General features: G+C 36.6%; 1 protein-coding gene across 1 annotated transcript in view; it reads right to left on the bottom strand.

Moving 5' to 3' along the window:
- Window positions 1-9,393, bottom strand: part of cdcp1b (CUB domain containing protein 1b) — a 64,529-nt gene extending 55,136 nt beyond the window's left edge. Inside the window, exons 1-2 of the mRNA XM_062030017.1 lie at window positions 9,149-9,393; window positions 8,950-9,024 (exon numbers count right to left, since the gene is read on the bottom strand). Of these exons, the coding sequence (XP_061886001.1) occupies window positions 8,950-9,016 (67 nt within the window). The 5' untranslated portion in view covers window positions 9,017-9,024; window positions 9,149-9,393. The remainder of the gene's footprint in view (window positions 1-8,949; window positions 9,025-9,148) is intronic.
- Window positions 9,394-13,966: the final 4,573 nt, after the last annotated feature.

Raw genomic sequence — 13,966 nt, 5'->3', positions numbered from 1 at the left:
AAGAGTGCATTAAAAAGACAAATATGTGTGCTTGTCTTACGTAAGGATTGTGAATGATAGGCAAAAAAAAAAGGGCAGTTCCCCTGTAAGCATGTATGAAACAAACATTTTGAATCACTTAAGACAGGGGTTGGCAACCCAAAATGTTGAAAGAGCCATATTGGACCAAAAATACAAAAATAAAAATCTGTCTGGAGCCGCAAGTGTATATATTAGCTATATTAGCCTACTATCAAAATGACTATGTGTCGCAGGCTGATGCAACTCTTTGTTGACAGAAATGTAATATGTAATATTTATTCTACACATTTTTAGAACATTGGAAGACATTAGTAAAACAGATACTTCTCAGAGGGTGAGATAACTCCTGGAAATTACTGACTTAGAACGGCCAAAAGTATAGATGTGTGTGTCCAAGTTAAAGGAAACTGCAGGCTGTCTTCCTCTGATGGATTTTGCACTCCACACAAGTCAATAACATCAACAAAGCTCCCCTTTGTGCATTCACGCAAAGCATAACACGTTTGGTGGATGGACAAAATGAAACAAAGGAGTGGCATAAAACACGTCTTTCTGTGGCAGCGTCGGAGAAAGTTGTACATGTAAACAAACTACGGTGAGTTCAAGGACCGCCAAAATTAGTAAGACAAAACGTTGCTCGCCAAATACTCTCATCAGTGAAGCACGTTTAATATAAACAGTGGGATTTCTAACAATTAAGTGTCATGTTTGTCCTCCTACAGAAACCATATTAAAAAAAAAAAAAAAAATGTTCCTCATCTTTTTACATGTTCACAAAATTTTTAAAAAGCTCCCGGGAGCCAATAGGGCAGCACTAAGGCCCCCTTTACACTAAGCCGAATAAGGTTATCCAGGGTAAATCCCACCTAACCTTATCCGTGTCCACACACAACAATGCCACCGTTTAAGACCCCCTCGCCCCTCCGTCCGCTGGCGCGGAAATTGCGCACGTCATAGTCACCTCCAGTGCTGCATTGTGTGCAAGTTCTTAAATGTAACTTATCTGAACAATATCCAGTGTTGTGGTATTTCAATTAACTGGAATCCAGTGTGTTGTGGGGCCCTATTGTAGTGAATCACACCTGAGCCGTCATAAATTAATCAAATCTTTATTAGACACATAAACAATGTGATAAAGAACATTTTACAACAATCAATTTAGGGATCTAGATATCTGGTCAGGACACTCCTCACTCTTTTGCCTTCACCTTCATTGTCCATTCGTTTTTGGGGACTTTATATACTCTGGACCTAGACGTTGAGACCGCGACATACATGGCGGACAATAACTGATAGTCTGCTTTGCCAGTCCAAATGCATTCGCTGTTTTCCGTAGTTTTCTCTCGACGGCCAGTTAATACAAAGCACACGCTACTGTTTTTATCACATCCACGGGATCCCGCAATCTCGTTGACTCTCCTTCGACAAATGGACGAAGTTTTTCGGTAAGTAGAATCACAGCTGACCCGGACATTGGAAAGTTCTCTTGCCGTCTGAGAAGTGTTGTATCCCAAATAGCTGCAATCGCTTTCTCTTAAGGTATTTATGTGTGATTTCCACAAGCGTCTGTACATGTAGAAGAATGAGAAACATGGGCATGTCTGGATGACTCGCCTTCATATTTCCAGTGGTTAGCTCCGAGTTACGAAACCGCTTTATTATGAAGCTGGCTGTGGCGCGTTCTTTCTGACGTCACTTCCTGTGTGTGGCGCGGTCTTTCTGGTGTCACTTCTTCTCCGAACTCAATTTGTAAACGATCAATGAGTCCATACAAAGCCAAGAGCCGGAGATTCAAGGAATACACGGCGCACTTACCCGTGTAAAAAATTGTCCGAGGAGGGGGACCTTAAACGATAGTTTAGTGTGGCTAAAACGAGGCTTAGGCTAAATAATTATTTGTTTAAGGAATTATCCGGCTTAGTGTAGACATAGCCTAAAGCAGTGTTTTTCAACCTTTTCTGAGCCAAGGCACATTTTTTTCATTGAAAAAATTCTGAGGCACACCACCAACAGAAAACATTAAAAAAATAAAACTCAGCAGCCGATATTGACTATAAAAAGTTGTTTTCGCAATTGTTGGATATGAATTAAAATCATAACCAACCATGCATCACTTTAGCTCTTGTCTCAAAGTAGGTTTGCTGTCACGACCTGTCACATCACCCCCTGACTTATTATGAAGTTTTTGGTGTTTTCCTGTGTGTAGTGTTTTAGTTCTTGTCTTGCGCTACTATTTTTGGTGGCTTTCCCTGCTGTGTTGGTATTTTCCTGTAGCAGTTTCATGTCTTCCTTGAACGCTATTCCCCGCACCTGCTTTGTTTTCGCAATCAAGACTATTTAAGTTGTGCGGACGCTATCCTTCTTTGTGGGGACATTGTTGATTGTCATGTCATTTACGGATGTACTTTGTGGACGCCGTCTGCTCCACAAGTCTTTGCTGTCGTCTCGCATTCGGTTTTTGTTTACTTTGCAGCCAGTTCAGTTTTAGTTTCATTTTGCATAACCATCCCTGAGCTTCAATGGCTTTTCTAAGCAGCACTCGCCTTTTGTTTATTTTTGGTTTAAGCATTAGATACCTTTTTACCTGCACGCTGCTTCCCGCTGTCATCTGCATATTGTGATCACGACAAACATCTACAAAGCAATTAGCTACCTGCTGCCACCTACTGATATGGAAGAGTATTACATGGTGACGCTGCCGAGACAGTGCAGACACTCAACAACGGCACATTTGCGGTAGAGATGTCCGATAATGGCTTTTTTGCCGATATCCGATATTGTCCAACTCTTAATTACCGATTCCGATACCAACCGATACCGATATATACAGTCGTGGAATTAACACATAATTATGCCTAATTTTGTTGTGATGCCCCGCTGGATGCATTAAACAATGTAACAAGGTTTTCCAAAATAAATCAACTCAAGTTATGGAAAAAAATGCCAACATGGCACTGCCATATTTATTATTGAAGTCACAAAGTGCATTATTTTTTTTAACATGCCTCAAAACAGCAGCTGGGAATTTGGGACATGCTCTCCCTGAGAGAGCATGAGGAGGTTGAGGTGGGCGGGGTTGATGTGGGTTGGGGGTAGGGTCCCGGAAGAGTTAGTGCTGCAAGGGGTTCTGGGTATTTGTTCTGTTACGGTGCGGATGTTCTCCCGAAATGTGTTTGTCATTCTTGTTTGGTGTGGGTTCACAGTATGGCGCATATTTGTAACAGTGTTAAAGTTGTTTATACGGTCACCCTCAGTGTGACCTGTATGGCTGTTGACCAAGTATGCCTTGCATTCACTTGTGTGTGTGAAAAGCCGTAGATGTTGTGTGATTGGGCCGGCACGCAAAGGCAGTGCCTTTAAGGTTTATTGACGCTCTATACTTCTCCCTACGTCCGTGTACCATTCCGTACAGCGGCGTTTTAAAAAGTCATACATTTTGCTTTTTGAAACCGATACCGTTCATTTCCGATATTACATTTTAAAGCATTTATCGGCCGCTAATATCGGCAGTCCGATATTATCGGACATCTCTAATTTGCGGATTATAATTACTGGTTTGCAAAAAATATTTTTAACCCAATTAGGTGAAATTACATAATCTCCCACGCCACGCTGGAGCCTATCTCAGCTGCATTCGGGCGGAAGGCGGTGTACACCCTGGACAAGTCGCCACCTCATCGCAAGGCAAACTCTCACTTCAAAATGCTACTTTCCAGAGGTGTGGACTCGAGTCACATGACTTGGACTCGAGTCAGACTCGGGTCATGAATTTGATGACTTTAGACTCGACTTGAGAAAATGTAAAGAGACTTGCAACTCGACTTAGACCAGTGGTTCTCAAACTTTTTTTGTCATCCCCCATTTTGGACAAGGGGGAGTTTTCAAGCCCCACCTGCCCCTATCGCCCCAACAGAACGCTAATGCCAAGCTTAACATTTTCAAATTTATTGAACATAAAGTAACATCAAGTTGTATACATTCAAACTCAATAACATAAAATAACATCAAGTTCAATAATAAATAAAATAACTGTGCAGCTGTGGTATAACTTGCATCAAGTTCAATATCAAATAAAATAACTTGCATCAAGTTCAATAATAAATAAAACAAAAGTGTTATAACTTGCATCAAGTTCAATAATAAATAAATAAAAAGTGTTATAACTTGCATCAAGTTCAATAATAAATAAAAAAAAGTGTTATAACTTGCATCAAGTTCAATAATAAATCAAATAAAAGTGTTATAACTTGCATCAAGTTCAATAATAAATAAAAAAAGTGTTATAACTTGCATCAAGTTCAATAATAAATCAAATAAAAGTGTTATAACTTGCATCAAGTTCAATAATAAATCAAAAAAGTGTTATAACTTGCATCAAGTTCAATAATAAATCAAATAAAAGTGTTATAACTTGCATCAAGTTCAATAATAAATCAAATAAAAGTGTTATAACTTGCATCAAGTTCAATAATAAATCAAATAAAAGTGTTATAACTTGCATCAACTTCAATAATAAATCAAATAAAAGTGTTATAACTTGCATCAAGTTCAATAGTAAATCAAATAAGTGTTATAACTTGCATCAAGTTCAATAATAAATCAAATCAAAGTGTTATAACTTGCATCAAGTTCAATAATAAATCAAATAAAAGTGTTATAACTTGCATCAAGTTCAATTATAAATCAAATAAAAGTGTTATGACTTGCATCAAGTTCAATAATAAATCAAATAAAAGTGTTATAACTTGCATCAAGTTCAATAATTAATCAAATAACTTGCATCAAGTTCAATAATAAATCAAATAAAAGTGTTATAACTTGCATCAAGTTCAATAATAAATCAAATAAAAGTGTTATAACTTGCATCAAGTTCAATAATAAATCAAATAAAAGTGTTATAACTTGCATCAAGTTCAATAATAAATCAAATAAAAGTGTTATAACTTGCATCAAGTTCAATAATAAATCAAATAAAAGTGGTATAACTTGCATCAAGTTCAATAATAAATCAAATAAAAGTGTTATAACTTGCATCAAGTTCAATAATAAATCAAATAACTTGCATCAAGTTCAATAATAAATAAAAATAAAAGTGCCACTTTGCAATCTTTGCAAAAAAAAAAAGGAGGAGCTAATGCATTTGGCAAGACAGGGCAGGTGAACATGAGTTTTACAGTACTCCAGCATTAGTGGCTGCAATGAGCCTGTTTTGCACTGCACAGCTTTTCAAATCGGGGTTGCAGGCTCGACACTGCCACTGTTAAAACCTCATTGAATTCGGGGCTGAGCTGCCTTGACGCGAGTGCTTCCCGGTGAATGACACAGTGTGTCCAATGCGCATTTGGCGCAACCCCCTTTATTGGAGCGTGCAGCCCGTTTCTTGACTTTGCCATGGTCTGTGCGCCATCAGAGCAAAAGCCCACACAGTTTTCCCATTTAAGGTCGTGTTCTTTGAGGAAACTGTCCATTATCTTGAACAGCTTATCAGCATTGGCTCTATTTTTTATGTATTTGCAAAACAGCAAATCCTCGCACAGTGACTCGCCATTCACAAAGCTTCTGCTTAGCCCCGCCCCCATTAGTTACTGTTGCTATGTCTGTCAAACTTTCGCTCCTACCTAGAAATTTAAAGCCTACAGCAAAAATAAGTAATTTACATTTATTTATATAGCGGATTACACAGACAGAATCACAAAGTGATTTACAGTGTGTATAGAAAATGAAAGCATAGTAAAAAAAAATATCTAAGAATATAATTGAAAAAAAAAATAAAAAATTTAAGTGAAATTTCCTCCCGTTCCTCGCGCCCCACCTGTCATGTCTCTATTCCCCACCAGTGGGGCGCGCCCCACACTTTGAGAAACGCTGACTTAGACTTTAACATCAATGACTTGTGACTTCACTTGGACTTGAGCCTTTTGACTTGACATGACTTACTATTTTCCCTAAAACCCAAAGATTAAAAAGTTATTCAGCGCTTTCATTTTGTACGTGTGTGTCTATCTATCAGCGTGTGTGCTGCGTGTCAGCGTGTGTGCTGTCAGTACAATAACCAATCAAATTAGAACTACGTTGTTTTCATCACACAGCATTCATCCAATCAAATTGCAGGACAACCACCGAACAAGAGTTGTCAAACGCCAGTGAGAAACAATTATGCCAAAGTTGGTTTCGTTCGGGTATTAAAACTACGACTTGGTCAACAAAAAACTAATTGCAGTATGCTAAACATGCAGTTGGAATATTACAGACGGAGACGCAACAACTTCCAACTTCGTTCGACATTTGAAGTTGCACAAAAAAGGGTAAGTTTTGAATGTAAGATAACGTTTATTGGCTAAGTAACATGACTTTTATTTGCTGTGTAGTTAAATCAGTGAGGTTGTAAACTCACTGCTAACGTTATAACCATAGACATCTTATAAGGGTACGCAGCATTGAGCGCTACTGCCTACTGGCGCAGATGAGAGGCGGGGCCGCCATCTTGGAGTGGTGATCCGCTCCACTCAGTGCAATTCATTTGGCAGGAGCAATGAACTGTCAGCGCATTTAATTCATCTTACCTCACTGAATACCACTGATTTTCACACGTTTTTTTGTCATACGTGTTGCTACGATAAAGGACACATGTTTTGGCGTGTTTTATTATTCATAGTTTGCTTAACAGTAATAGAATAATCTTATATGCTATAAATGACCAGACGTCCGAGATCAAAACTGGGAATATAATCCCAGAGAAGGGGTAAAAAAACGGTCAGCTATTTTTAAATTGAAGAAACAATATGATTAGGTTATATATACACATGCGTATATCCTACATAAACAATGTATGAATACATTAGATATCTATATATCTTATAGACTGTATCTCTGTTGCTGCAGCAGCAGAGAGTTTATTCTGTTTTGACACTTTGTATTGATATTTTGTATTACATTCTTCCCTTAAATGATAATGTTTACAGTGATTGTTTTATATGTATTTTTTATGTATGTCGCTTTGGATAAAAGCGTCTGCCAAATACTTAAACATAAACATATATAAACAACTGACAGTCTTTATATCAGCTAAAACCACCAATCTATATATAAACACCTGACAGTCTTTATCAGCTAAAACCACCAATCTGTTTCACTGGATTCAGAATAAAACCAAATTCTGTCTTACCCAACAATGTTAGTATTTGAATATTGTTACTTGAAGACTTATTCCTGGTTACAATTATACTGTTAAGAAAGTATTGTTTTATATTTTGCCTAAAATGAGAATGCATCATAATCAGTGGCGGCTGGTGAATTTTGTTTTAGGTGGGGCTGAAAGTTTGTAAACCAAACCCCTGTAGGAGCGTCATCCTCCCCCAGAAGATTTCTTTGTGATTTTCACATACAAATATTGAAGATCTTTGCTCCTTCTCAACTCTGTGCTAATATTCTTTTCACAAAACAAACCAAGAGTATGTTAATGTCAAATCTTATTTTGTGAAAAGTAGTCCCCCGATTCCTATTTTCAACAGTCCGCTCATTTGAGCAGGAAAACGCTGCACACCAACCCGGCATCTTTGTTTTCTACCTGTCAACTGTCAGTTTAGGCTGCTCGCCGGCTCCTCATCACCACTTCAAGATGGCGGCCAAATTGCTCGCGTCACAGCAGCCAATGCTGCGTCTACTTATAACATGTCTATGGTTATAACGCCATTGCAAACACGGCAATCTGTTGCGTCCACTGCAGTTCGCTACCTTATACATACTTTTTGTCAAGTGATTTTTTTTAAGCAGGGTTGCATGAGGTACCTATACATAACGTTTCATTAGTCAATGTATCACACACAGTAGCGTAACGTTAGACGGCGGTCAGCAGCACTGCATATTTTATCCACCTACAAAATGACAGTCAAATAAAGGTCAGTTAAAATGTATATTATATTAAGAATATGTGTACATATTGCATAGGGCCCTGACATCTTAAAAGTACCAAATCTGTTCATTGTTATGTTCATGTATTTATGTTTTTCATGTGTACGCACACATAAACACACATACCGTATGAGATAAGATCAATGAGATAAGGTAACAGGATAGAAACTGCTGTGAAACTAGTTACAATGCAATATGCCATGGAAATACAATGTTAACACTTTTGTGCAAATAAGTACAGTTGCACTTGTTTTTTCAAATGTGTTTATTCTGTAAAGGAATGCGTTAAATGTTTAAAATGACTGGTTAATAGTGCTATTATGAAGTGCAATGTCAGCACTATTTTTTTTCCTGCAATTTCAAATGCACTTGTTTTAATAAATAAAGTGTTTTAAAAGCATACACAATCTGTGTAAAAATATTAGTCTGTGGTCAAAAAGACTTGAAAGGACTCGAAACTCAAAATGCAGGACTTGGGACTTGACTTGAGACTTTCCAGTCTTGACTTTGGACTTGACTCGGGACTTGCCTGTCTTGACTCGAGACTTGAGGGCAAAGACTTGAGACTTACTTGTGACTTGCAAAACAATGACTTGGTCCCACCTCTGCTACTTTCCCACCAACATATTGCAACAGGGGACTCGACAGAAGGTGAAGCCGCACAAAAGCACATTCACAGCTCTATAGCAGATTGCTGATCAATAATTAATGAACAGCATCAATTCAAACCACCAAGGAAGCTCCATAAATACCTCATAAAGCTTTTAAAGTGAGCTCTCCAGTACGTGTGAAAGTACACGACCGCCACTGTAAAGTGACGTTATTAGCCTAGCACCCGGATGGCGTCATTGTTGCGTACACCCCCGTTAATAATTGACAAAATATGTCATAAAAAAAGGCTACTTTGAGTTGCAGCTGCTCAGTCAGCCACTCAATATGTTTAACTACCGAGTTTATTGTAAATAAAACAGCATAACCGTCGAAATACAATACTTAAAAAAAAAAAAAAACACTCACCTGCTGTGTCGAGGATAATCAACAACAAAAGTCCGAGCGACGAGCGGACGTCGAGACGCATGTTCATCCTCGTCACTCCAACACCAAACAATTCAAACAAAAACAAAAAAACGAATCAAAAAGTGGAGTTAATCCCAGTTTCGGTCGATCAAAGTTGCATTTTTTTTTTCGCCAGCGTTGACAGCCACTTCCGGCTTACCTGTGCGGCGGCAGGGGCGTCACGTGGAGGGCGTGGTCCACGCGCTGCGGTGACCTGTTCAAACCTGACAGACGACTGTAGTACCGCCGTAGTAAACACACTTGCGTGGAACCCTCGCCACGGGTGTCCTACTTACACGGAAAGTGTTGGCACAAGTGATGTGTCGTCCACTTTAGCACGGCTCTCGGAAGACAACTACTGTAACCGTCTTTTTCTATGATTTTTTTTTTTTTTTTTTGTTCTGCCACGGCCGCCCCTGATTGGTCAGATTTTAAAAGTGCCGTTGCTGGGTTACAACCACGTGACCGACAAGCACTTCCGGTTTGGGATGGGGGCTACTGTTTCCCCATTCAAATATTATAATTATGAAATGTTATTGTAATTATTCAAACACATCAATGTTATTGTATTGTTATTTTATTGTTATTATATTTAAAGTATTCTAATTTTGTACTGATAGTCTGAGTCGTACATGCAATAATGTTTTTTTTGTTGTTGTTTTTTTTAATGTATTTTTTTATTGACATCCAGCATCAGACATTCCTATCCATTACATCATATTCACATACATCATATATCTGTTATCTGCCCTAAATGTCAAAATATTTTTTGTTTATATCCCACCCATACCACCCCCCCCCCCCAAAAAAAGAAAGAAACAGCAAAAAAACCAAATTAATATCTACAAATACATCAATTAAATAAACAAAACAAAACAAAAAAGAAAAGACAAAAAAGACAAAAAAAGAAAAGAAATAATACATTAATAGTAATAATAATCAGAAATAAAATAAAATATAAACAGATACATACACACATATATATATATATATATATACACACACACATACGTATATATAAATATGTATACTGTATATACATATATTAGTTTAGTCTTTATTTGAAGGGACAATGTACAGAAACATTAAGCTCAAAGACAGATATGTTCTGTACCAGATTATAGCTAAATAGCTAATTTCCATCTGCAGTCCCTGGCTACCTAAATTAAAGGGATACAAAAATCATGCAATAAAATTATGACAATAAAAACATACACAAGTATTAAGAAAAAAGTCATAAAATGCCCTTTCATGGACACATACTTAATATACAATACAACCACACCTCATTTACATCATCACACAAAGACAATACATGCTTTTGTTCACATCTGTCATCATTTGTTAAAACAACCATGATTTTAACACACACACCACCGTATATATACATATACATACATACATATACACATATAGGGAGTAATCTTTTTTTTTTAAGCAGTACAATCACTAATTCGAGTATAAAATGGAGAAGATAACTGCCTTTATTAATTATAAATTGGAAAAATGTACTTCTTACTGGGAAAACTGGGTCAACTATGTCACGCCCCATAAGCCTGACTTTAATTTTTCCCAATAATAGTTTTTGACGCTTGCAAGTGAGCAAACGTTGTAGAGGTCGGCACCTGCCTCTACACGCCACATGGCTGACATTCCTGAATAGAAACATACCTGAGGGCATTATAGGAACACATGCATATGTTATATTTGTCTTCCTATCTAGTCTTTTTATTTTATTTTTTTAAATTTTGGAATGCTTTTAATGTAATTACTTTGTATTGTTTTTTTTTTATGTGCAGCACTCTGGAAACAGTCCTGTTGTTAATAGTGCTGTATAAATAAAAGGGATTGAATTGGATTCGATTATTATAAGTGGTTTCTATGACCTTGAACTAGGGTTGTTCAACTGGCGGCCGGCGAGTTCTGTTCAAAACTCGTGGGCCACTTTTTTGCAGCAGATTCCTAAAAACAGCAGATAGGCATGTATCATGTAGAAAATGTTTGACTGGAGTTTTTGTGCTGCTGCATATTACTCCTGTTCTATGGAAGATTTTGGACTTGAGCTTTTACAGAAAGTCCGTAAAAACTGAAACGTTTGTTTTCTGCTGTGGGGCGATAAAAGCAGTAGAGTGCTCCTGTCTTACAGGAGATCTTTGATTTGCGTTTTTGCACGAGGTCCTTACAAACAGTAGAGTACTGCTGCCATTTAGAGGATCTTTGACTAAAAAGATCCTGCAAAACAGCAGAGCAGCATGTCATATAAAGCAGTGGTCCCCAACCACCGATTGGTACCGGGCCGCACAAGAAATTTAAAAAAAAAAATATTTTTTATTTATTTATTTTTTTTATGAAATCAACATAAAAAACACAATATATACATTATATATCAATATAGATCAATACAGTCTGCAGGGATACAGTCCGTAAGCACACATGATTGTATTAATTTATGTTAAAAAAAAAATTACAATTTTTTTTTTTTTTTTTTTTTAAATACACCCCCCCACCGGTCCGTGGGACAAATTTTCAAGCGTTGACCGGTCCGCAGCTACAAAAAGGTTGGGGACCACTGATACAAAGGATCTTTGAACAGCGTTGGTAGGTCCTTAAAAACAGTGGAACCCTCTTAAAGGCTCTTTTTTTTGCAGTCTGTTTCTGAAAACGGCAGAGCACCCTGTCAGATAGAGGATATTTTTTTAAATTTAAGATTCATTTAGGATTTTAAATTTTTACTACGCATATACAGCAGTATACATTGCAATGTTGGTAATGCAAATGCCCACAAAACACCACAAAAATACGGGGAAGGAGACAACAACAAGACACATTTCAATAAGACTAATCTTAACAATTAGTGGAAAAAGATGTATATATATATATATATATATATATATATATATATATATATATATATATATATATATATATATATATATATATATATATATATATATATATATATATATATATATATATTATATATATATATATATATATATATACACACACACACACACGTACACAAATACAGTTAAGTGTTATGAAATTTTTTTAACTAAGGATACACATATGTATGCAAACATACACATGCACACATACATGAAACCCACCCCCCAAAAAGAGAACCAAAAAAAACCAACACAAACAGATATAGAATCTTTGACTAGCATTTTTGCAGTAAGGTCCTGAAAATCAGTACATAAATGCTCTTGCATTTTGGTAGATAGTTCTTAAAAACAGCACAGCAGCGCTGTCATATAAAATTGGTTTGACTAGCGTTTTCTACTAGGTCCTTAAAAACAGCAACAGAGAGATACACCAAGCTCTACAGGATATTTTCGAATGTGAAGCATCCCTTGAAAGTAAGACTCTGTTTTTCGGACCTGTACCTCAGGATTGGCTGAAAAAAGATACATACTTAATGAATATCCTACTAGTGGCTTGTAAAAAGACTATTACCAGGAAATGGTTATCACAGGGGAGCCCAACTTCAAAGCTATGGATGGAAATCACAATGGACATTTATAAAATGGAGAAGATAACGGCAATTATTGATCATAAACTAGAGAAATTCACTTAAAAACTGGGTCAATTATGTCACGCAATATAGGGCTGATTTAACTTTTTCTAATTCATGATCGTACTGTCTAAAAAATATCACTCCCTATATGATAATTTTTTTAATTTATTTTATTTTATTTACTATCTGTTCATATTCTTTTTTTCTTTATTTATTATATATTTTTTGTTTTGTTTTGTTTTTTCAGTTATTTTTGTGGGGGAGGGATGGCATCGTTTGGATACAAACAAAAAAATATTATTTTGCCATTTAGGGCAGACAAGATGTGTGATGTATGCAAATATGATGTAATGGATAGAAATGTCTGATGCTGAACCTTCTGCAAAAATGCAAATCAAAGATCCTCTACATTATATGACAGGAGCGCTGTGCTGTTTTTCAGAATCTTACGCGAAAAAGCTATAGTCAAAGATCCCCTATATGACAGGCTCAGGCACACTTTTAACGGACCTTGTGCAGAAAATGCTAATCAAAGATCCTTAGTATGTCGGGAGCATTTTGCTGTTTTTAATTACCTAATGCAAAAAAAACGGCGATCAAAGATCCTCTGCATAACAAAGTGTTTGCGGTTTTGAAGGACTTTCTGTAAAAACCCCAGTCCAAGATCTTCTATAAAACAGGCGCATAGGTTGAAGAACCAAAGATCCTCTACATGACAGGAGTGCTCTTCTGTTTTGAAGAACCTTCTGCAAAAACGCAAGTCAAAGAGCCTTTATGTAAGAGGAGAGCTATACGCGTTTTTTAAGGATCTGCAAAAACGCTAGTCAAAGATCCTCTATTTTACCGGAGTACTATGATTTTTTTTAGGCTCTTATTCTAAAAAAGTTAGTCAGAGATCCTCTACATCAGGGATTCTCAAACTGTGGTGCGCGGGCTTCATATAGTGGTACACCAAAGATTTAATTAATTATGTAAGTTTAGTGTTTTATTTTGAAAATAAAACACTAAACTTAAATAATAATAATGATGGGAAAATATTTCCCATCATCAAATATAATGTTACTTGTTCAAACTGTGTCTAATGTTACAGTTGGCCAAAATATTAAATATACTTGTTAAATAAAACCTCTGCCTTGTTTTTAATAAACACTTAGACCTACTACGCTACTGTATTTTAACCCACTGCAAAAAAAAACGGTAGTCAAAGATCCTCTATACTTACAGTATGACTCTATTAACCCTTTCATTGACATGATATACAAAATAAGAATAATAGTGAAGAGAGAAGTCAGGACCCACAACAAATAAAGTTGAGCAAGTTGAACACAAATCTAAATGTTCTTTAATACCGCTCTGGGAGTATACGGTTATAAATAATCTGGTAAATAATAATCATACATGATCTAAAATTCCCAAAGGCACACACACACACACACACACACACACACACACACACAC

The sequence above is a fragment of the Entelurus aequoreus genome, linkage group LG20 (genome assembly GCF_033978785.1).
Source record: "Entelurus aequoreus isolate RoL-2023_Sb linkage group LG20, RoL_Eaeq_v1.1, whole genome shotgun sequence".
NCBI classification, from domain to species: domain Eukaryota; kingdom Metazoa; phylum Chordata; class Actinopteri; order Syngnathiformes; family Syngnathidae; genus Entelurus; species Entelurus aequoreus.
Note: the sequence above shows the minus strand (reverse complement) of the source record. Positions and strands in the feature narration are given on the sequence as shown.